At 35.3% G+C, this 22,859-nt stretch overlaps 1 protein-coding gene across 1 annotated transcript in view; it reads right to left on the reverse strand.

The window, feature by feature from the left end:
- RIT2 (Ras like without CAAX 2) overlaps window positions 1-21,861 on the reverse strand; it is a 568,015-nt gene extending 546,154 nt beyond the window's left edge. The window contains 1 exon segment of the mRNA XM_068563388.1: window positions 21,755-21,861. Within this exon segment, the coding sequence (XP_068419489.1) occupies window positions 21,755-21,861 (107 nt within the window).
- Window positions 21,862-22,859: the final 998 nt, after the last annotated feature.

Consider the following 22,859-nt stretch of genomic DNA (forward strand, 5'->3'; position numbering starts at 1 on the left):
CCAGGTCATGGAAGCAACCTAAGTGTCCATCAACAGATGAATGGATAAAGAAGATGTAGTATATATATATACAATGGAATATTACTCAGCCATAAAAAGGAATGAAATTGGGTCATTTGTAGAGATGTGAATGGATCTAGAGACTGTCATACAGAGTGAAGTAAGTCAGAAAGAGAAAAACAAATATCATGTATTCACACATATATGTGGAACTTAGAAAAAGGGTACAGATGAACTGGTTTGCAGGGCAGAAATTGAGACACATGTATAGAACAAACGTATGGACACGAAGGGTGGAAAGTGGCGGGGGGTGGGGGTGGAGGTGTGATGAATTGGGGGATTGGGATTGACATGTATACGCTGATGTGTATAAAATGGATGACTAATAAGAACCTGCTGTATAAAAAGTTAGCAAAATAAAATTCAAAAATTCAAAAAAAAATCATTACTTTAAATTTAAATGGACTAAATGCTCCAATCAAAGACATAGAGTAGCTGAATGGATACAAAAACAAGACTGGTACATATGTTGCCTAGAAGAGAGTGACTGCAGATCTAAAGACACACACAGACTGAAAGTGAGGGGATGGAAAAAGGTATTCCATGCAAATGGAAATCAAAGAAAGCTGGGGTAGCAGTACTGATATTAGACAAAATAGACTTTAAAACAAAGACTGCAAAATAAGACAAAGAAGGACATTACATAGTGATCAAGGGTCAATCTAAGAGGAAGATACAACAATTTTATAACAATATATAAGAATATATTTACAATTGTAAATATATATGCACCCAACATAGCACCTAAATACATAAAGCAAATATTAACAGATATAAAGGGGTAAATTAATAGTAATACAATAATTATAGGGGTCTTTAACACCCCCACTTATATCAATGGACAGATCATCCAGACAAAAAATCAGTAAGAAAATACTGAACTTAAATTACACATTAGACCAAAAGGTTTAGTATATACATATAATTTTTTCATGTTTATATATATTTGTATGTTTGCACTGCATACAAAAGCAGCAGAATACACATTATTTTCAAGTGCACATGGAACACTCTCCAGGATAGATAAAATTCTAGGCAACAAAACAAGTTGCAATAAATTTAAGGAAATTGAAATTATATCTAACAACTTTTCTGACTTTTATGCCATGAGACTAGAAAATAACTACAAAATAAAACTGGAGAAAACACAGACACATGGAAGATAAACTATATGCTAGTAAACAAACAATGGGTCACTGAATAAATTAAAGAAGAAATCAAAAAATAACTTGAGAAAAATAAAATTGAAAACACAATGATCCAAAATTTATGGGATGCAGAGAAAATTTTATAGTGATATAAGCCTACCTCAGGAAACAAGAGAAAAACAAATAAAAAACCTAATCTTACACCTAAAGGAACAAGAAAAAGAAAAATAAACAAAACCCAAAGTTAGTAGAAGGAAGAGACTCATAAAGATCAGAGCCAATATAAATGAAATAGAGACTAAAGTAACAATAAAGATCAATGAAACTTAGAGTTAATTCTTAGAAAAGATAAACAAAATTGATAAACTTTTAACCAGACTCATCAAGAAAAAAAGAGAGAACCTAAATCAATAAAATCAGAAGTGAAAATGGAGAAGTTACAACAAACACCACAGAAATACAAAAGATCATAAGACATTACTACAAACAGCAATATACCAATAAATTGGAAAACCCAGAAGAAATGGTTAAATACCTAGAATATACAATCTCCCTGGACTAAACCAGGAATAATTAGAAAATATGAGCAGACAAATTACGGTAATGAAACTTAAACAGTAATTTAAAACTCCCAACAAACAAAAGTCCAGGACCAGACGGTTTCAAGGGTGAATTCTACCACACATTTAGAGAAATGTTAACATCTATCCTTCTCAAATTAGTCTAAAACATTGCAAAGAAAGGAATGCTTCCAAACTCATTTGGTCATCATCACCCTCATCTCAAAACCAAAGATATCATAAAAAAGAAAATTGAAGCCAATAAAACTGAAGAAATAGGTGCAAAATTCTCACCAAAATATTAGAAAACCAAATTCAACAATATATTGAAAGTATCATACAACATGATTAGCTAGAATTTATCCCAGGGATACAAGGATGGTTCAATATCTGAAAATCAATCAATGTGATATACCACATTAACAAATTGAAGAATAAAGATCATATAATCATCTCAATAGATGGAGAAAAGGCTTTTTATAAAATGCAACGTTCATTTATGATAAAAACTCTTCACAAAATGGGTATAGCGGGAAAATATATCAACATAATAGAGGCCATATAGGACAAAAGCAGAGCTAACATCATACTTAATGGTGAAAAGCTAAAAACATTTTCTCTAAAAACAAGAACAAGACAAGGATGGCCACTCTCACCACTTGTATTCAACATAGTATTGGAAGTACTAGGCACAGCAATCAGACAAGATAAAAAGACCCCAGATTGCAAAGGAAGAAGTAAAATTTTCACTGTTTGCAGATGACATAATACTATGCATAGAAAATCCCAAAGACACCACCCAAAAACTACTAGAGCTCATCAATTAATTCAGTCAAGTTGCAGGATATAAAATTAATATACAGAAATCTATTGCATATCTATAAACTAATAATGAAAGAGAAATTAAGTAAACAATACTATTTACAATCACATCAAAAGAATAAAATACCTAGGAATAAATCTAGCTAAGGAAGTAAAAGGCCTGTACTCAAAAAACTATAAGACATTGATGAAAGAAAATGATGATGACACAAATGGAAATATAAACTGTGTTTATGGATTGGAAGAATTAATACTGTTAAATTGACTATACTACCCAAGGCATTCAGTGCAATCCCTATCAAAATACCAAGGGCAAAAAAAAAAAAAAAAAAAAATACCAAGGGCATTTTTCACAAAACTAAAACAAATCATTTAAAATTTTCTATAAAAGCACAAAAGGCCTTGAATAGCTAAAGTAATCTTGAGAAAGAAGAACAGAGTTGGAGGTGTTACACTCCCTGACCTCAAACTATACTAGAAAGCTATAGTAATCAAAACAGTATGGTACTGGAACAACAACAACAAAAAGACACAAAAATGTATGGAACAGGACAGAGAGCCCAGAAATTAACCCATATGCTTATGGTCAATTAATCTACAACAAAGGAAGCAAGAATGTACAATGAGGAAAAAATGCACTCTCAATAAGTCATTTGTTACAGGTAAAATAATGAAATTAGAACATTTTCTCACACTGCATACAAAAATAAACTCAAAATTGATTAAAGACCTAAATTTAAGGCCAGAAACCATAAAGCTTCTCTAAGATAAGATAGGCAGAATTCTCCTTGGCATAAGTCATAGCACTGTTGCTTTTTTTTTTTTTTTAATCTTTCTCCTAATGCAAAGGAAATAAAAGCAAAGGTAAATAAATGGGACCTACTAAAACTTAAAAACTTTTTATAGCAAAGGAAACAGTTGACAAAATAAATGGACAACTACTACATGGGAGAAAATATTTTCAAATGATATGACAGATAAGGGGTAAATATCAAAAATATATAAACAATTCAATATCCCCAAAACAAACAACCCAATTAAAGAATGGACAGAAGACCTGAATAGACATTTTTCCAAAGAAGACATACAGATGGTCAATAGACATATGTAAAGATGCTCAACATCACTAATCATCAGAGAAATGCAAGTCAAAATCACAATATCACCTCATACCTGTCAGAATGGCTACCATCAAAAAGACCACAAATAACAAAATGCAAATAAAAGGGATTCCTTGTATACTGTTGGTGGGAATGTAATTGGTACAGCCACTGTGCAAAACAATTTGAAGTTTCCTTAATAATCTAAAAATAGAACTACCATATAATCTAGTAATTCCATTCCTTGGTATATAACTGAAGAAAATGAAAACATTAATTTGAAAAGATTCATGCACTCTAATGTTCGTAGCAGCATTATTGATAATAATCAAGATTTGGAAGCAACCTGAGTGTCCATCAACAGATGATTGGGTAAAGAAGATGTCATACACACACACACACAATAGAATACTACTCAGCCATATAAAAGAATGAAATTTTGCCATTTGCAACAACACGGTTCGACCTGAAGTGTATATTATGTTTAGTCAAGTAAGCTAGACAGAGAAAGACAAATACTGTATGTTATCACTACTTGTGGAAAATAAAACAAATGAGTGAATATAACAAAACAGAAACAGACTCACCCATATAGGGAACAAACTATTGTTTACCGGTGTGAAGAAGGTAGCCGGTAGGGGTAAGATAGGGGTAGAGGATTAAGAGATACAAACTACTATGTACAAATAAATAAGCTACAAGGATATATTTTATAACATAGGGTGTATAGCCAATATTTTATAACTTTAATTGGATTATAGTCTATAAAATGTTTAATTACTATATTGTACACCTAAACCTAACATATTTTAAATCAACTATACCTCAATAAAAATGAAAAACAAAGAACTTAAGTGACCTGCTCAAAGTCAAATTCTGTTAAGACAAATAATTAAAAACAAAGTTATGCCTTTATGTTACAAGCATTACTCAGCACTTACCATGTGCCAGGCTTTGTTATAACTGCTCTATAAATAGCAGTCATTGCAGTATCTATTATTGTTATTCCTTATTCACAGGTGAGAAAACACAAATCTGTATTTGCTAGGATGTTAAAGCCTCCAGTTCACATAATTCTGTCATAATTTCTATGCTGAGGCCTTATGCTGAAGATCAAGGATAGATTAAGAACATGGGATGGTGAGTGGCATAGTAGACAGTGTTAAGGACCTGGGATTTGGAGGTGACTAAGATCTGCCCAGACACAGATTCTGTGTTCCTGAGAAAACTGCTCACCCTCTTCAAGCCTCACTTTACTCATCTGTGAATTATGGATAATCACCACAAATATGCTTAGCATTTTTGTGAGGATTCAATGAAATAATGTACATAAAGCACTTTGAACAGGGTCAGACATATGTATGACTCAAAGATGTGGGTTCTCATTCTGCTTTTCATTGGGGGAAGAAATTAAAAGACAGAGAAATAGTTTAGATAAAACAACAATCATTCCTCCTTGTGAGTGCACAGAGATTTATATACACGACATGTACTCTGACATAATTGTTTCTCATTTTAAAGCATATTAAGAGGAACTATGTGGTAATAAACTATCTAAGGTTTTCTTATCCATTCAGTTAGTGACTACCCAAAGAATCACTTCCCTATTCAAGCAGTCCACTGAATAAAGGCCTCTGCAACTTATATAACCAGTTAAAAGTCCTTGTCTGGTGTTCCATTGTGAGACAACAAATTTTCTATACAATTTCACTACAGTTTAGTTAAAGATTTTTTTTCCTGGGATTCTGAACTGTGTGTATCCTCTGATTCCCACCACAATACAACATCCCCAGAGAAACCATCATCCTCAACATACTCCAGCATAATCCATCCTTCACACATACTCTAGGGAGAATCTGGCACATACTTCTATCCCTCTAATACACTTGGTAGTGGCAGGATTGAAGTACCTGAGAGTGTGGAGACAAGAATAGGTCATGTTTCAATGATAATGTTATTGTGTCAGCTGGAGTAGGGTTATAGCAAGCAGAAAGGGCAGAACAGATTACCTGGCACATTGCCAGTAACAGCACTTAGCTGATGCCTGCTGATGAACCAGAAGAGCAGGTAGCACTGTTTGGTGACAGTCATCAAAGAGCTGACATTTATGAGCAAAGCCTGAGTGACTGAGTTGAGATCATTGATGGGCTTTGCAAATAACAGCCAAATTCAGTGATAAGAGAATTTCTTACATGCTTGTAAGCAATGCAGAGGACTGCCGCCTATCAGTGTATACAGTCACAATTCCACCACTGCAAAGACATACACACTCAAAAAGAGTCACCATAAGCAGCCTAAACTCCAACTAGGAGAAGCAGATTTTGTGCTGGTTTATGGGAGGCAGCATGATCTAATGGGAAAAAAAAAAAAAAATCCATGATCCAGGAATTTCAGAGTCTTCTGGTCCCAATGCTATGCCTGAGCAGCTAAGCAACCTGTGGTAGGTAACTAACTTCCTGAGCCACAGTTTGCATTGTTTTCAAAATACCACGTATACATCTCTATCTTTGTGCCTACCCCACTGCATTATAATTCTCTATTTATACATCCTTTTTATCCCACTGGACAGGGTGAGGATTATGTCTAATTCTTGGTAACAGTTCAGGGCCTTTCAAGGTCTGGGCACACACACAGACACACCACAACCCTTAATCTTGTTAAATAAATGGAGAGGGAATGTATTTTCTATTTGTGACCTATAGTTTCTATCAATTACTCTGTAATACACACACACACACACACACACACACACACACACACACGGGGATTGAGAGAGAGAGAGAAAGAAAGAACACTGTCCCTGTAATAGATGAGCACCTAGTAGACCTTGTTTACTTTCTTCATTCATATGATCGCAGACTTTAATAATTTCTTTTTATTACTGGGTTAGTACTTGATTTTCTCAAATTGAGAGAATTATCATCCCTTCTCTATGTGGTCAAGGCCTCCAGGGGTCCCTGAATGGACCAGAACATAATGTCTTTGATCCATACATGTTGAAATGCTTGGTCAGACCTTCCCATACTTTCCCCTGCCCCACCTAATAAAGGTAACACTCCATGTTGTTTGCATAGAAAATTTAAAATTTTCAAGTATTTTGGTGTACATGATTTTGTCTGATGTCTAAAATGTATCTATGAAGATTCAGTTGAATTAGAAATCAGGTTCTTTGTATCATATCCTCAAGAAATAAAATAAAATTTCTTAGGGTGGGAAATGAAAATAGTGTAACCATTGAACTTAGACATGTATGTGTAGGCACCTCAGGACCATCATTTAATATCTCTGTCTCTGGACATATTACTTTTTTTTTTTTCTGTGGGCCTCAGTTTCCTCACATACAAAGTGTAGGCATTTATGCTTACCTCACAAGATCAAATTAGGGAATAAATGGGGGCCAGGTGAATTTGAGAGACCTTTAGCCATTGGGACACCAGAGTAAATGTGTGACTGTGAAGGAGCCCAGCAACATGTGGGTAGTCAGGGACCGATACAAGCATATCCATCTCCAGGCCCTTTCTCTGATAAAGACATCGCTGTACTAACTCCTTTTTTAAATCAATTTAAAATCTATAGAGTGCATATAATCTTAGACATATTATCAGTCAACATCTTTTACATGAATTATACTTTCAATCATTACTTCAGTGGGTAGGCAGCAATTTGCTTTACTACTGAGCCTTATTTGGACTTGGATAATTCTTGTTGACAATATTGCAAGTGAGTGATGATCTACAGTGTAATTAAAGTGGTGACAATTAAGGGTGACAGCAGAGGGCTCACTAAGTCTTGAAATACTTTCATTTTTCCCGTGTTTATCTTTTCTTTTGTCTTTGCAATTCAGAGCGTTCAAATAACACATGGTCATGATTTGACAATTATTCACCTTTGTCAGATCCAAAGTTCTACTAATGAGGTAAAATACAATGCCTTAGGGAAGTGATTGATGCACTTGGTTGTTGGCCTTGATTTAATTCATCAGATAAAGTCTTGATCTTCTACCTTCTTATACCAATTCTTTGTGGTTGAAGGATTGGCTTTGTGCTGCTTTCCGTTTACAGCAGAAAATATCCCTATTGCTTTCATTTTATAGAATCCTGCTACACAAAACTCAATGTAAAAAAGAGCCAAATTGAAGAAAGGTGTGGGGCAGAGTATGATTACTTACATTACAAATGACTTTTCCCATTACAAAAAAATCCACAACGGATGCATTCTAATAAATTCTGAGTTCCCTAATAAGTTATATGCTTTCAGTTTGTTTTGTTTTGTTTTAGTTTTCAGTTTTCCTAAGATAGATTTTAAGCAAATCTCAGGAGAGGTTTTTTCAACTGCCCCAAAAGACATCAAGCTATCAAGATCACTTCATAAAAAATTGTAACTAACTCTCGCATTCCTTTTTGTCTTTGCATGCTCTGTTACCATTAAATTCTCATCCTCTCCAACCCCAGCACTCCCTTTACTTTCTGTTCTCAACCTCAAGAAATACTTCTCATCCTTTAGTACACAATTCAAATATCATCACTGCTGTGATTCCTTCTTAACTTTAGCATGTAGATTTAGCACCCCTTACCCTGAGTTTCCACAGCTCTTATGTCAGAGGTCTAATGCAAACTTATCATTTTGTAATATACATTATTATTGTAGTATACATTATTTTCTCCCATGAGATGGTGAACTCCTAGAGGGAAGGGGCCATGTCAGGAACAGTATGTAGGAATAACACTCTCTCCCTGCCCAATGACTTGTATAATATTTCATACATACTTTACACTTGACAAAATTTTATCAAGGTAATTTCAAGATGTGTCCCAGAACTAGAGAAGAACATGTAGATCTCATCTGATATTTGGATATTTCTCTACTTTTCTCATGAAATTTGGTGGAGAAACAATTTATTGTTAGAAAACTTGAATTCCTTTCATAGTTCTTACTTACCTCTGTGTACTCCTGAACAAATCTGTTAACATTTCTGGACCTCAGATGTCTCATCTGAACATAGGGAATAGATCATTTATTTGCCTTCTCAAATAAGATTATACAATCTTATTTTATAATAAGACTTACCCTCTTTATCCTCAAATAAGAGTAAAAAACAAAATACATAAAATGCATTTTGGAAAGTAAAATCTTATAATTACTGGGTAAGATTTGCTGAAAAACCTGAGTCTGCACTGGAAGAACAAGATGTGAATGCAGGGAAAGTAAGCGGACACTAATCATGCTCTATCACTGAGGAACAGCCTTTATATATCAAACCACAAACACATAGAAAGATCAATATTTAAAACAGTTATAGGGTTTTTTTTAAAACTCCATTTAAATCTTAAAGTGTACCTGTGAGATTTTACTTTTGTTTTGTTTTTTGAGCAAGGGGAAGGGATGGTAGGCAGTGGAACAAAGAGAGAAAGCTAAGAATGAGCCCAAGTTACATGAAATTCATTGGATAATTGGTTCAACTTTTATTTAGCTTACCCTGTGTAAAAATTTATGTGTAGTAGAAAAACAACTTAAATGGGGGTCATGAAGTCTTCATTCTAAATGTGACTCTGATACTACTGTGTACATGAATTTGGCAAGTCCCTTCAACTCCTGGGACCTCAGTTTCACCATCTTTCAAATACAGTGGGGACTTTGGTTTATCCTGTTTTCTCAGCACTTATAGAATTCTTAGATAATATTAGGTGTAATGTTTCATATATAAAACAAAATAAATACATTTTTATTTATATAGGATATAATACATAATGTTCAATTATATTAATTTAAATATTAAAAAGGCATGAATGTATAAAAGAGAGAGTTAGTTCAGATGGTTTAGATCTCTTCTACATATAACCTTCAGGATGTAGAGAATGAAATACCAACAGCCCTATTTTCTTCTTAATAGTGGCTGGTAGAACTCTTTCCTCTTCCTCTCCAGGGTGTTAAAAATAATGTAAAAGAGTTAGATAAAATCTCACAGAACTCTATAAATTATTACCCCCCTGACACAAGTTATTACTTCCAGGCACAAGTTTTTGCCCTGGGCTTCAGTTTTTCCATCTATAAAATGAGAACAACTAGTCAGATTGTAGTGAGGATTGAATATATGCATGAAAACCACATAGCTAATACCTGCTACACAGTGGTGTTTCATAAATATTCACTTCCTTCTTGTTTCCCCTCTATAGTAACTAGTACAGGACCTATGCATAGTGTGTACTGAATAACTTGCTGATCAATTACTTGGGTTTTGAAATTTCTCACACACAGTTTATTTATTTACCTATACATTTTAAATCTTGTGAGAATTTGTGCTCCAATAAAGTTGCAAATCCTTTCAAAATTCCCTACTCACAAAACTATATCTTAGTAAAATATAGATAGAAAAAAACCTTAATTTCTTAGTAAGCATGGAAAATCTCTAAGATTTTGTTCATTTAAAACATATGGTCCCAGTAAATTGAGTTTCTCATTCATGTTAAGGCTGACATGGAACTAACTTAGGATTTGAAATAGATAAATCTTCTTTAGATTCTTCAGAAAAGCAGCCTTCTTGAAATCCCTTCATATAACCCACTTCAATTAGCATGTACAGTCCTTTTGCATAAGCACTCAAATTGTGGGAAGGAAAGTAAATTGTACCTGTATTGATACAGATCTTCAGCAATACAAAAAGTGGCTTTATAATTTTAAAAATATTTTATCAACAGTTCATTTGAAAGGAAACATTTTAACCTTCAAAAGAATGTTATATTGAGAATCAACACTTGAACATTTATATACTGGTAACATAAAATGCATCATAGGGGCAAAGCCAAAGGATAAGATATGATTCCATCACTCTGATTCCAAACATATAGCCACCAGGACAGCATTTTCCAGGCCTGGAACTGTACTATGAATTATCTCTGAAGTTATAGCCAAGTATGTTATTTATAAAATCAGTACAACTGAACTATTTACACTCTGTCATTCTTTTTTTTTTTTTTTAACATCTTTATTGGAGTATAGGTGCTTTTCAATGGTGTGTTAGTTTCTGCTTTATAACAAAGTGAATCAGTTATACATATACATATGTTCCCATATCTCTTCCCTCTTGCATCTCCCTCCCTCCCGCCCTCCCTATCCCGCACCTGTAGGTGGTCACAAAGCACAGAGCTGATCTCCCTGTGCTATGCAGTTGCTTCCCACTAGCTATCTATTTTACGTTTGGTAGTGTATATATGTCCATGCCACTCTCTCTCTTTGTCACAGCTTACCCTTCCCCCTCCCCATATCCTCAAGTCCATTCTCTAGTAGGTCTGTGTCTTTATTCCCATCTTGCCACTAGGTTCTTCATGACCTTTTTTTTTTTTTTTCCCTTAGATTCCATATATATGTGTTAGCATACTGAATTTGTTTTTCTCTTTCTGACTTACTTCACTCTCTATGACAGACTCTAACTCCATCCACCTCACTACAAATAGCTCCATTTCGTTTCTTTTTATGGCTGAGTAATATTCCATTGTATATATGTGTCACATCTTCTTTATCCATTCATCTAATGACGGACACTTAGGTTGCTTCCATGTCCTGGCTATTGTAAATAGAGCTGCAATGAACATTTTGGTACATGACTCTTTTTGAATTATGGTTTTCTCACGGTATATGCCCCGTAGTGGGATTGCTGGGTCCTATCGTAGTTCTATTTTTAGGTTTTTAAGGAACTTCCATACTGTTCTCCATAGTGGCTGTATCAATGTATATTCCCACCAACAGTGCAACAGTGTTCCCTTTTCTCCACACCCTCTCCAGCATTTATTGTTTCTAGATTTTTTGAAGATTGCCATTCTGACCGGTGTGAGATGACATCTCATTGTAGTTTTGATTTGCATTTCTCTAATGATTAATGATGTTGAGCATTCTTTCATGTGTTTGTTGGCAATCTGTATATCTTCTTTGGAGAAATGTCTATTTATGTCTTCTGCCCATTTTTGGACTGGGTTGTTTGTTTTTTTGTTATTGAGCTCCATGAGCTGCTTGTAAATCTTGGAGATGAATCCTTTGCCAGTTGTTTCATTTGCAAATATTTTCTCCCATTCTGATGGTTGTCTTTTGGTCTTGTTTATGGTTTCCTTTGCTGTGCAAAAGCTTTGAAATTTCATTAGGTCCCATTTGTTTATTTGTGTTTTTATTTCCATTTCTCTAGGAGGTGGGTCAAAAAGGATCTTGCTGTGATTTATGTCATAGAGTGTTCTGCCTATGTTTTCCTCTAAGAGTTTGACAGTGTCTGGCCTTACATTTAGGTCTTTAATCCATTTTTAGTTTATTTTTGTGTATGATGTTAGGGATTGTTCTAATTTCATACCTTTACATGTGCCTGTCCAGTTTTCCCAGCACCACTTATTGAAGAGGCTGTCTTTTCTCCACTGTATATGCTTGCCTCCTTTATCAAAAATAAGGTGACCATATGTGCGTGGGGTTATCTCTGGGCTTTCTATCCTGTTCCATTGATCTATGTTTCTGTTTTTGTGCCAATACCAAACTGTCTTGATTACTGTAGCTTTGTAATATAGGCTGAAGTCAGGGAGCCTGATTCCTCCAGCTCCTTTTTTCGTTCTCAAGATTGCTTTGGCTATTCGGGGTCTTTTGTGTTTCCATACAAATTGCGAAATTTTTTGTTCTAGTTCTGTGAAAAATACCAGTGGTAGTTTGATAGGGATTGCATTGAATCTGTAGATTGCTTTGGGTAGTAGAGTCATTTTCACAATGTTGATTCTTCCAATCCAAGAACATGGTATATCTCTCCATCTATTTGTATCATGTTTAATTTCTTTCATCATTGTCATAATTTTCTGCATACAGGTCTTTTGTCTCCTTAGGTAGGTTTATTCCTAGGTATTTTATTCTTTTTGTTGCAATGGTAAATGGGAGTGTTTTCTTAATTTAACTTTCAGATTTTTCATCATTAGTGTATAGGAATGCAAGAGATTTCTGTGCAAGAACTTTGTATCCTGCTACTTTACCAAATTCATTGATTAGCTCTAGTAGTTTAAATAAAAAAGAAATGAAGGAAACAATAGCAAACATCAATAAAACTAAAAACTGGTTCTTTGAGAAGATAAACAAAATTGATAAACCATTAACCAGGCTCATCAAGAGAAAAAGGGAGAAGACTCAAATCAATAGAATTAGAAATGAAAAAGGAGAAGTAACCACTGACACTGCAGAAATACAAACGATCATGAGAGATTACTACAAGCAACTCTATGCCAATAAAATGGACAGCTTGGAAGAAATGGACAAATTCTTAGGAATTCACAATGTGCCGAGACTGAACCAGGAAGAAATAGAAAATATGAACAGACCAATCACAAGCACTGAAATTGAAACTGTGATTAAAAATCTTCCAACAAACTAAAGCCCAGGACCAGATGGCTTCACAGGTGAATTCTATCAAACATTTAGAGAAGAGGTAACACCTATCCTTCTCAAACTCTTCCACAATATTGCAGAGGGAGGAACACTCCCCAACTCATTCTACGAGGCCACCATCACCCTGATACCAAAACCAGACAAAGATGTCACAAAGAAAGAAAACTACAGGCCAATATCACTGATGAACATAGATGCAAAAATCCTCAACAAAATACTAGCAAACAGAATCCAACAGCACATTAAAAGGATCATACATCATGATCAAGTGGGGTTTATTTCAGGAATGCAAGGATTCTTCAATAAATGCAAATCAATCAATGTGATACACCATGTTAACAAATTAAAGGAGAAAAACCATATGATCATCTCAATAGATGCAGAGAAAGCTTTCGACAAAATTCAACACTCATTTATGATAAAAGCCCTGCAGAAAGTAGGCATAGAGGGAACTTTCCTCAACATAATAAAGGCCATATATGACAAACCCACAGCCAACATTTTCCTCAATGGTGAAAACTGAAACCATTTCCACTAAGATCAGGAACAAGACAAGGTTGCCCATTCTCACCACTCTTATTCAACATAGTTTTGGAAGTGTTAGCCACAGCAATCAGAGAAGAAAAAGAAATAAAAGGAATCCAAATCGGAAAAGAAGAAGTAAAGCTGTCACTATTTGCAGATGACATGATACTATACATAGAGAATCCTAAAGATGCTACCACTCTTTCATTCTTAACCATCTCTAAGGTAAGCTGACTACTCCTCTCTTTATCACATTAGAAGAGTTTGCTCAAGTATTTAATTATGAACTGACTTCTTTGGTACATAGTGAATTTGAGAGTAACCCAGGTCCCACTTCTGGCCAATTTGTTATGTTAAAAATTTTCAGGTGTTGGAATGGTGACAATGATCAGTCAGTACAATTAATACTGAGGCGGGGTCAAAATAGAAAATATCACCCCCAGCGTAAGTATATTGCTGAAGGATGCTCCTATCCAACATCTCTCCAAGTTCCATTTCCCTGGAATAAATGACTGAAAACTAGTCACTCTATCCCCACGTCTCCCAAGCTCCTGGTGAAACAAGAAAATACCAAGCCAGCAAAAAAATGTACTACATGGGCACATTATGGGACCCACACAGCACCTCTCTGACCTCACATACTGCTCGTGACAATTCTGTTGATTAGGCTGTCACCTTTTCCTTAGACCTTTTTCTCTCTCATCTCTCCATTTTATTTTCATATTGTTCTTCCTCATTGAGTCAGACTTACTATATTCTTTCAAAACATAGTTTTATTTTATATGGATTATATTCTTTTTTCCTTCATCCTTGCCTCCCTCCCTAATCCTTACCTATTTTGATTCGTTCTCCTTCAAACTATTACATCTTTTTAAAGGAAAGCCTTTAGAAAATTCCTCATTCACATAAAGTTGTGAAGTTTTTCACTTCACACTGACAAACATTTAGTGATTGACCATATCCAGATCTACCTATTTCTTTTCTTTTTACTTATCCCTGTGTTTTTTTTGTTTTTTTTTTTGGGTGGGGCTGGAAGTGTGTTGTGGTGTTTAATTTTGTGTCTCTTGCTACTGTTCCAATCTCTTTACCTTTGCTGTCTGCTAAAGGAATATTCCCTTTTCCTCTTCTTTATGGATCAATTTTCTTATCACCTGTGGACCCACCACAAAAATAAACAGCTTTTTGGGGATTATATTGTTCTTTGTTATGCCAAGAATGTTGCCTTGACTTTGAGTCCTTTTGTAAAGCACTAAAACTATTGAGTCTTTTGTATATATCTTTTCCATGCTAACTCTAATATTTCTCCTTTCTTTTGGCATCCCCAAAGATATATCCCCCATGGGGGTCTTTTTATATTTATATAAAAAGTTATATTTACCTGTTTATTTTCTAGTGATATCCATAGCCTCAAGATAGTCAACATTTAATCACCTCAAAGCCTACTACATATCTCTTTATTTTTAAAATTTTTAATATATATTGGAGCACAGTTGATTAACACTATTGTGTTCGTTTCAGGTATACCGCAAAGTGATTCAGTTATACATATATGTGTATCTATTATTTTTCATATTCTTTTCCCATTTAGGTATTTACAGAATATTGAACAGCATTCCCTGTGTTATGCAGTAGGTCCTTGTTGGTTACCTATTTTAAATATAGTAGTGTATACATGTCAATCCTAAACTCCTAATCTATCTCTCCCCCACACCAACTCTTCACCCCCCGGGTAACCAAAATCTCATTCTCTAAGTCTGTGAGTCTGTTTCTGCTTTGTAAATAAGTACATTTGTATTATTTCTTTTTGTAAGCAATATTATAAGATATTTGTCTTTCTCTGTCTGACTTACTTCACTTAGTGTGATAATCTCCAGATACATCCATGTTGCTGCAAATGTCATTATTTCATTCTTTTTAAAGGCTGAGTAGTACTCCATTGTATATATGTACCACATCTGTATCCATTCATCTGTTGATGGACATTTAGGTTGCTTCCATGGCTTGGCTTTTGTAAACATCCCTGCAGTGAACATTGGGGCACATGTATCCTTTCAAACCATGTTTTTCTCTGAATATATGCCAGGAGTGGAATTGCTGGATCATATGGTAGCTCTTTTTTTAGTTTTTTAAGGAACCTCCATACAGTTCTCCGTAGTGACTGTAACAATTTACATTCCCACTAACAATGTAGGAGTATTCCCTTTACTCCACACCGTCTCCAGGATTTATTGTTTGTAGATTTTTTGATGATGGCCATTCAGACTGGTGTGAGGTGATATCTCTTTGTAGTTTTGATTTTCATTTCTCTAATAATTAGTGATGTTGAACATCTTTTCATGTTCCTTTTGGCCAGCCAAGAAATTCTGTTTAGGTCTTCTGCCCATTTTTTGCTAGGTTTTTTGTTGTTTTGATATTGAGCCACATGAACTGTTCATAAATTATGGAGACTAATCCCTTGGCAGTTGCATCATTTGCAAATATTTTCTCCCATTCTGTAGGTTGTTTTTTTGTTTTGTTTATGGCTTCTTTCGCTGTGCAAAAGCTTTTGAGTTTAATTAGGTCCCATTTGTTTATCTTTGTTTTTATTTTCATTACTTTAGGAGGTGGATCGAAAAAGATCTTGCTGTGATTTATGTCAGACAGTGTTCTGCTTATGTTTTCCTCTAAGAGTTTTATAGTATCTGGTCTTACAATAGGTCTTTAATCCATTTTTACTTTATTTTTGTGTACAATGTGAGGGAGTGTTCTAATTCATTCTTTTGCATGCAGCTGTCCAGTTTTCCCAGCACCACTTATTGAAGAGACTGTCTTTTCTCCATTATATAGTTTTGCCTCCTTTGTGGTAGATTAATTGACCATAGTTGTGTGGGTTTATCTCTGGACTCTCTATACTGTTTCAGTGATCTATATGTCTGTTTTTGTGCCAGTACCATACTGTTTGATGAATGTAGCTTTGTAGTATAGTCTGAAGTCAGGGAGCCTGATTCCTCTAGCTCCGTTTTTCTTTCTCAAGATTACTTTGGCTATTTGGGGTCTTTTGGATCTGCACACAAATTGTAAAATTTTTTGTTCTAGTTCTGTGAAAAATGCCATTGGTAATTTGATAGGGATTGCATTGATTCTGTAGATTGCTTTGGGTAGTATAGTCATTTTCACAATATTGATTCTTCCAATCCAAGAACATGGTATATCTTTCCATCTGTTTGCATCATGTTCAATTTCTTTCATCAGTGTCTTATAGTTTTCAGAGTAAAGGACTTTTGTCTCCTTAGGTAGGTTTATTCCTAGGTATTTTATTCTTTTTGCTGAAATGGTAAATGGGATTGTTTCTTTAACTTCTCTTTCTGATCTTTCATTTTTAGTGTATAAGAATGCAGCACCAAAGATTTCTGTGTATTAATTTTTATCCTGCCACTTTACCAAATTCATTGTTGATCTCCAGTAGTTTTCTGGTAGCATCTTTATGATTTTCTATGTATAGTATCATGTCATCTGCAAACAATGACAGTTTTACTTCTTCTTTTCCAATTTGGATTCCGTTTACTTTTTTTTTTTTTTTTTTCTTCTCTGATTGCCATGGCTAGGACATCCAAAACTATGTTGAATAAAAGTGGTGAGAGTGGCTATCCTTGTTTTGTTTCTGATCTAAGAGGTTTTTTTTCAGTTTCTTACCAGTGAGTATGATGTTAGTTGTAGGTTTCTCATGTATAGCCTTTATTATGTGGTGGTAAGTTCCCTCTATGCCCACTTTCTTGAGAGTTTTTATGATACGTGGGTGTTGAATTTTGTCAAAAGCTTTTCTGTATATATTGAAATGATCATAACATTTTTGTTCTTCAATTTGTTGATGTGATATATCACATTGATTGATTTGTGATTATTGAAAAATGTTGCATCCCTGAGATAAATCCCACTTGATCATGGTGTATGATCCTTTTAATGTACTGCTGGTTTCTATTTGCTAGTATTTTGTTGAGGATTTTTGTGTCTATGTTCGTCATGATATTGGCCTGTAACTTTTTTTGTGTGTGTGTTATCTTTGTCTTGTTTGGATATCAGGATGATGTTGACCTCATAGAATGAGTTTGGGAGTACTCCTTCCTCAGCAATTTTTTGGAAGAGTTTTAGAATGATAGGGGTTAACTCTTCTCTAAATATTTGATAGAATTCACCTGTGAAGCCATCTGGTCCTGGACTTTTGTTTGTTGGAAGCTTTTAAATCTCAGTTTCAATTTCAGTACTTGTGATTAGTCTATTCATATTTTCTCTTTCTTCCTGGTTCAGTCTTAGAAGGTTTTACCTTTCTAGGAATTTGTCCATCTCTTCTAGGTTGTCCATTTTATTACTGTATAGTTGCTTGTAGTAGTCTCTGATGATCCTGTGTATTTCTGTGGTGTCCACTGTAACTTCTCCTTTTTCATTTCTAATTTTATCGAATCTTTTCCCTTTTTTCTTGATGACTCTGGCTAAAGCTTTATAAATTGTGTTTATCTTTTCAAGGAACCAGCTGTTAGTTTCATTGATTTTTTCTATTGTTTTTTTGTCTCTATTTCATTTATCTCTGCTCTGGCCTTTATGATTTCTTTCCTTCTACTAACTTTGGGTTTTGTTTATTCTTATTTCTCTAGTTGCTTTAGGTGTAAGGTTAGGTTGTTTATTTGTGATTTTTCTTGTTTCCTGAGCTAAGATTGTATATCTATAAACTTCCCTCTTAGAACAGCTTTTGCCATGTCCCATAGATTTTGGATTGTCATGCTTTCATTTTCGTTTGTCTCTAGGTATTTTTTGATTTCTTCTTTGATTTCTTCAGTGATCCATTTGTTGCTTAGTAGCATATTGCTTAGGCTCCATATATTTGTGTTTTTTACAGTTTTTTTTCCTTGTAGTTGATTTCTAATCTCATAGCATTGTGGTTGCAAAAGGTGCTTGACATGATTTCAATTTTCTTAAATTTACTGAGGCTTGCTTTGTGGCCCATCATATGATCAATCCTAGAGAATGTTCTTATTTTTGTATCCATTCAGCCAGTATATGTCTTTTTGTTGGAGCATTTGATCCATTTACATTTAAGGTAATTAATACATATGTTCCTATTGCCATTTTCTTGATTTTTATGGATTTGTTTTTGTCAGTCTTTTTTCTTCCCTTTCTTTTTTGTTCTCTTCTCTTGTGATTTGATGACTAACTTTAATGTTGTGTTTGGATTTTTTTTCTTTTTTGTGTGTGTATCTATTGTAGATTTTCATTTTGTGGTTACCATGAGATTTTGATATAGCAGTGTATACATAAACAAGATTATTTTAAGATGCTGGTCTTTTGATTTCAAATGCATTTCCAATATCCTGCATTTGTGCTCTCCTTTTTCTCACAATTGCTGGTATTGATATCATATTTGTGTGCAGATAATTTTCTACCTTTACTGTATATTTGCCTTTACTGGTGAGCTTTTTCATTCATAATTTTCTTGTTTCTAGTAGTGGCTTTTTCTTTTCTGCTTAGAGAGTAGAGAAGAAATTCCTTTAGCTTTTGTCACAAAGCTTGTCTGGTGGTGCTGAATTCTCTTAGCTTTTGCTTGTCTGTAAAGCTTTTGATTTGTCCAACAAATCTGAATGAGAGCCTTGCTGGGTAGAGTATTTTTGCTTGTAGGATCTTCCCTTTCATCTTTTTAAATACCACTCCCTTCTGGTCTACAGAGTTTCTGCTGAGAAATCAGCTGATAAATTTATGGGAGTTCCCTTGTATGTTATTTCTTTATTTTCCCCTGTTGCTTTCAATATTTTTCTTTGTCTTTAATTTTTTTTTTGTCTTTAATTTTATCAATTTGATTACTCTGTGTATCAGTGTATTCCTCCCTGGGTTTATCCTGCCTGGGACACTCTGTGATTCCTCGACTTAGGTGACTTCTACCTTTCCCATGTTAGGGAAGTTTTCAGCTATTATCTCTTCAAATATTTTCTCAGGCCCTTTATCTCTCTCTTCTCCTTCTGGGACCCCTATAATGCAAATGTTGGTGTGTTTAATGTTGTCCCAGAAGTCTCTTAGAGTGTGTTCATTTTGTTTCATTCTTTTTTCTTTATTCTGTTCTGCAGCAGGGATTCCCACCATTTTGTCTTCCAGGTCACTTATTCATTCTCCTGCTCAGTTACTGTGCTTTTGAGTCCTTCTAGTGTATTTTTCATTTCAATTATTGTATTGTTTATCTCTGTTTATGTGTTCTTTAGTTCTTCTAGGTCTTTGTTAAACATTTCTTGAATCTTCTCTATCTGTGCCTCCATGTTTTTTTCTGATATCTTGGATCATCTTCACTATCATTACTCGGAATTCTTTTTCTGATAGATTGCCTGTGTGCACTTCACTTAGTTGCTCTCAGGTTTCATCTTGTTCCTTTATCTGGGACATATTACTCTGCAATCTCATTTTGTCTAACTTTCTGTGATTGTGGTTTACGTTCTGTACGCTGCAGAACTGTAGTTCTTCTTACTTCTGCTGTCTGTCTGCTTGTGGATGAGGCTGTCTTAGAGGCTTGTGCTGGCTTCCTGGTGAGAGAAACTGGTTCCTGCCCACTGGTGGGTGGAGCTGGATCTTGTCCCTCTGGTGGGTAGGACTGTGCTCAGTAAGACTTTAAGTAGCCTCTCTGTTGATGGGTGGGGCTGTGTTCCTGCCCTGTTCGTAGTTTGGCCTGAGGCATCCCAGCACTGGAGCCTACTGTTTGTTAGGTGGAGTTAGGTCTTGGGGAGGAAATGGTTGCCTCCAGGAGGGCTCATGCCAATGGGTACTCATCAGAATTGCCACTGCCAGTGTCTTTGTCCCTGCAGTGAGTCACAGCACCTCCCCCCATCTCTGCAGGAGACCCTCCAATACTAGCAAGTAGGTAGTTGGCCCAGTATCTTAAGAGGTCACTGCTTTTTTCCCTGAGTCCTGGTGCACAAGGGACCTTATATGCACCCTCCAAGAGTGGAGTTTCTGTTTCCCCCAGTCCTGTGGATTCCTGTGATCAAACCCCACTGGCCTTCAAAACCAGATTCTCTGGGGGCTCCTCTTCCCATTACCAGACTCCCAGGCTGGGAAGCCTGACATGGGGCTTAGGACTTTCACTCCTGTGGGAGAACTTCTGTGGTATAATTATTTTCCAGTTTGTGGGTCACCCACCCAGCAGGTATAGGATTTGATTTTATAGTGATTGCACCCCTTCTACTGTCTTGTTGTAGCTTCTTTTTGTCTTTGGGTGTAGGGTGTTGTTTTTGGTAGATTCCAGCTTTTTTTTTTTTTTTTTTGTCAATGGTTGTGCAGCAGTTAATTGTGATTTTGATGTTTTTATAAGAAAGTATAAGCTCACGTTCTTCTACTCTGCCATCTTGCCAGCCAATCCTATTTCTTTAATTTGTTATATTCAGCCTTGTAAGCCCCTCCAGAAACCCAACCACTGACAACTTCTGTTTCTTATGTATCAAAAAAAAAAAATTACCAGTCTTTACTTTCATTAATACCCTGTATTTCTTTATTCTTGTAGCTTTCTCTTTTAATTCAGTTAACCATAAAATTTGGTTTGATCCCCCTGCATAGGTCCCACAGTGAATATAATTTCTTAAACTCCTGTAACTTTCTAAAAACAACTTTCCTTTCGGTATCCAAAGTCCACACACACTATGTCAGATCACAGATAAGAAAAAGGAGACAGGAAATTCCTAATCAAAGAAACAAACATGACAATCAGCAATGATATGTGTGTCTGTGTTTGTATATATATTTCATTGACTATTCATAGCACTTCTTTCTTTATGTGAGCATTTTTGAGATCAGGAGCACATTTTTCTCATACCATGGCTATTTCATATCATATTAATATTTTTTAATAGACATATAAATTAATATCAAATGTCACCCAGCAGGAAGACAAAGGAAAAAATGATTTTCTTAAAGTTCTATATGTTGTCACCTGCTATCTCTCTATTCTCCATCAACATTCCTTTTACAGTTCCTATGCTTTTAAACATTTTGCCAAATACTTGGTATTTAACAGCCACAGCTAACTAACCTCTGGCAGCATCAGGATTGTTGTTTTTGTTGTTGTTATTATTTATTCACTCTATAGGGTTGCCTCTACAGAGATCCCTCCTTTCCCATCATTTGGTATTAAAACTCACTGCTTTTACCAACTCCTCCTGCTCCCAGCATTACCTCTGTGTACTCTCTGGCCCTGACTGATGATCTGCTGGGGGAGCAGCTGGCTTCATTTTCTACCTCCATCTTACCAGAGGAATCAGAGGAGAAAAAAGAAGAAAAATGTTGCCCCTCTGGTTATCTGTCCCACCATTCTGCTACTCTGACTATGTCAGCCATTCTGATTTGGTGGTAAAGCACACAAATTGCCATGTCAGTTGTGTTCTTGATGCTTTTATTTCTCTGGTATACTTATTTCAATATTGGTTAAGAGAAAGGAGTACATTGAAATGTCCTTTTACAGTAAATAAATGAATGGCTTGCCAAATATCAATGGACACAGAGAGGAAAATTTAGCTAGTGAATTGGCTTTAATCTCAATGTTTAATGTATCTGTTCATATTCCTCAAATGGAAGTAAGGAAGATTTTCCCCTATTTACACGGAAGATGAAAAACATAAAGTGCAAGGGGACTTTCCTAGCTACAAAGTCCTCTTTCTCTGCCTCTGCTTTGAAATTCTATATCACTCTACTCTAGTCCCTTCTTCTAAATTACTAAGGGCCACAAGACATCCTCATTGACAATGGTTGAATTTTGGAGCATTCTAATGTTACAGAGTTTCAGTTTTATTAGTGAACTTTTGTGAATTTGCATACCTCATGCCTTGACGAGTGCACCCAAGAGTCTGAAAGTATGTGTCTATTTGAGAGAGAGAGAAGGGGGGGGGGAGAGAGAGAGAGAGAGAGAAGTATCTTTTAGGTGTGTAAATGATGATCGATATGAATCTTTAAGTAACCAAAATCATTACATGGCAGATTGCTTTGCTCTTGGGAAAATTATTAAATGATTGACGTTTGCATTTTCTTCCTCTAACCTACTCTGGCACTTGCCATCCTTTTTTAATGTCACATGATTCCCTTTGAGTGCTCATCTCCATCAGTGAAGACCCAGGTGTTCAGTGTTTATTCAGAGCCACTCAGCTCCTTGAGCAGGATCAAAGTACACTCCACCTCAGCTCTGTCAGCTGCTGCTCACCTTTCCAATCCTTCTTAGGGGACAAAAGGAGAAACTAACTTAACAAGCA

The sequence above is a fragment of the Eschrichtius robustus genome, chromosome 14 (genome assembly GCF_028021215.1).
Source record: "Eschrichtius robustus isolate mEscRob2 chromosome 14, mEscRob2.pri, whole genome shotgun sequence".
In the NCBI taxonomy this organism is placed as follows: Eukaryota; Metazoa; Chordata; class Mammalia; order Artiodactyla; family Eschrichtiidae; genus Eschrichtius; species Eschrichtius robustus.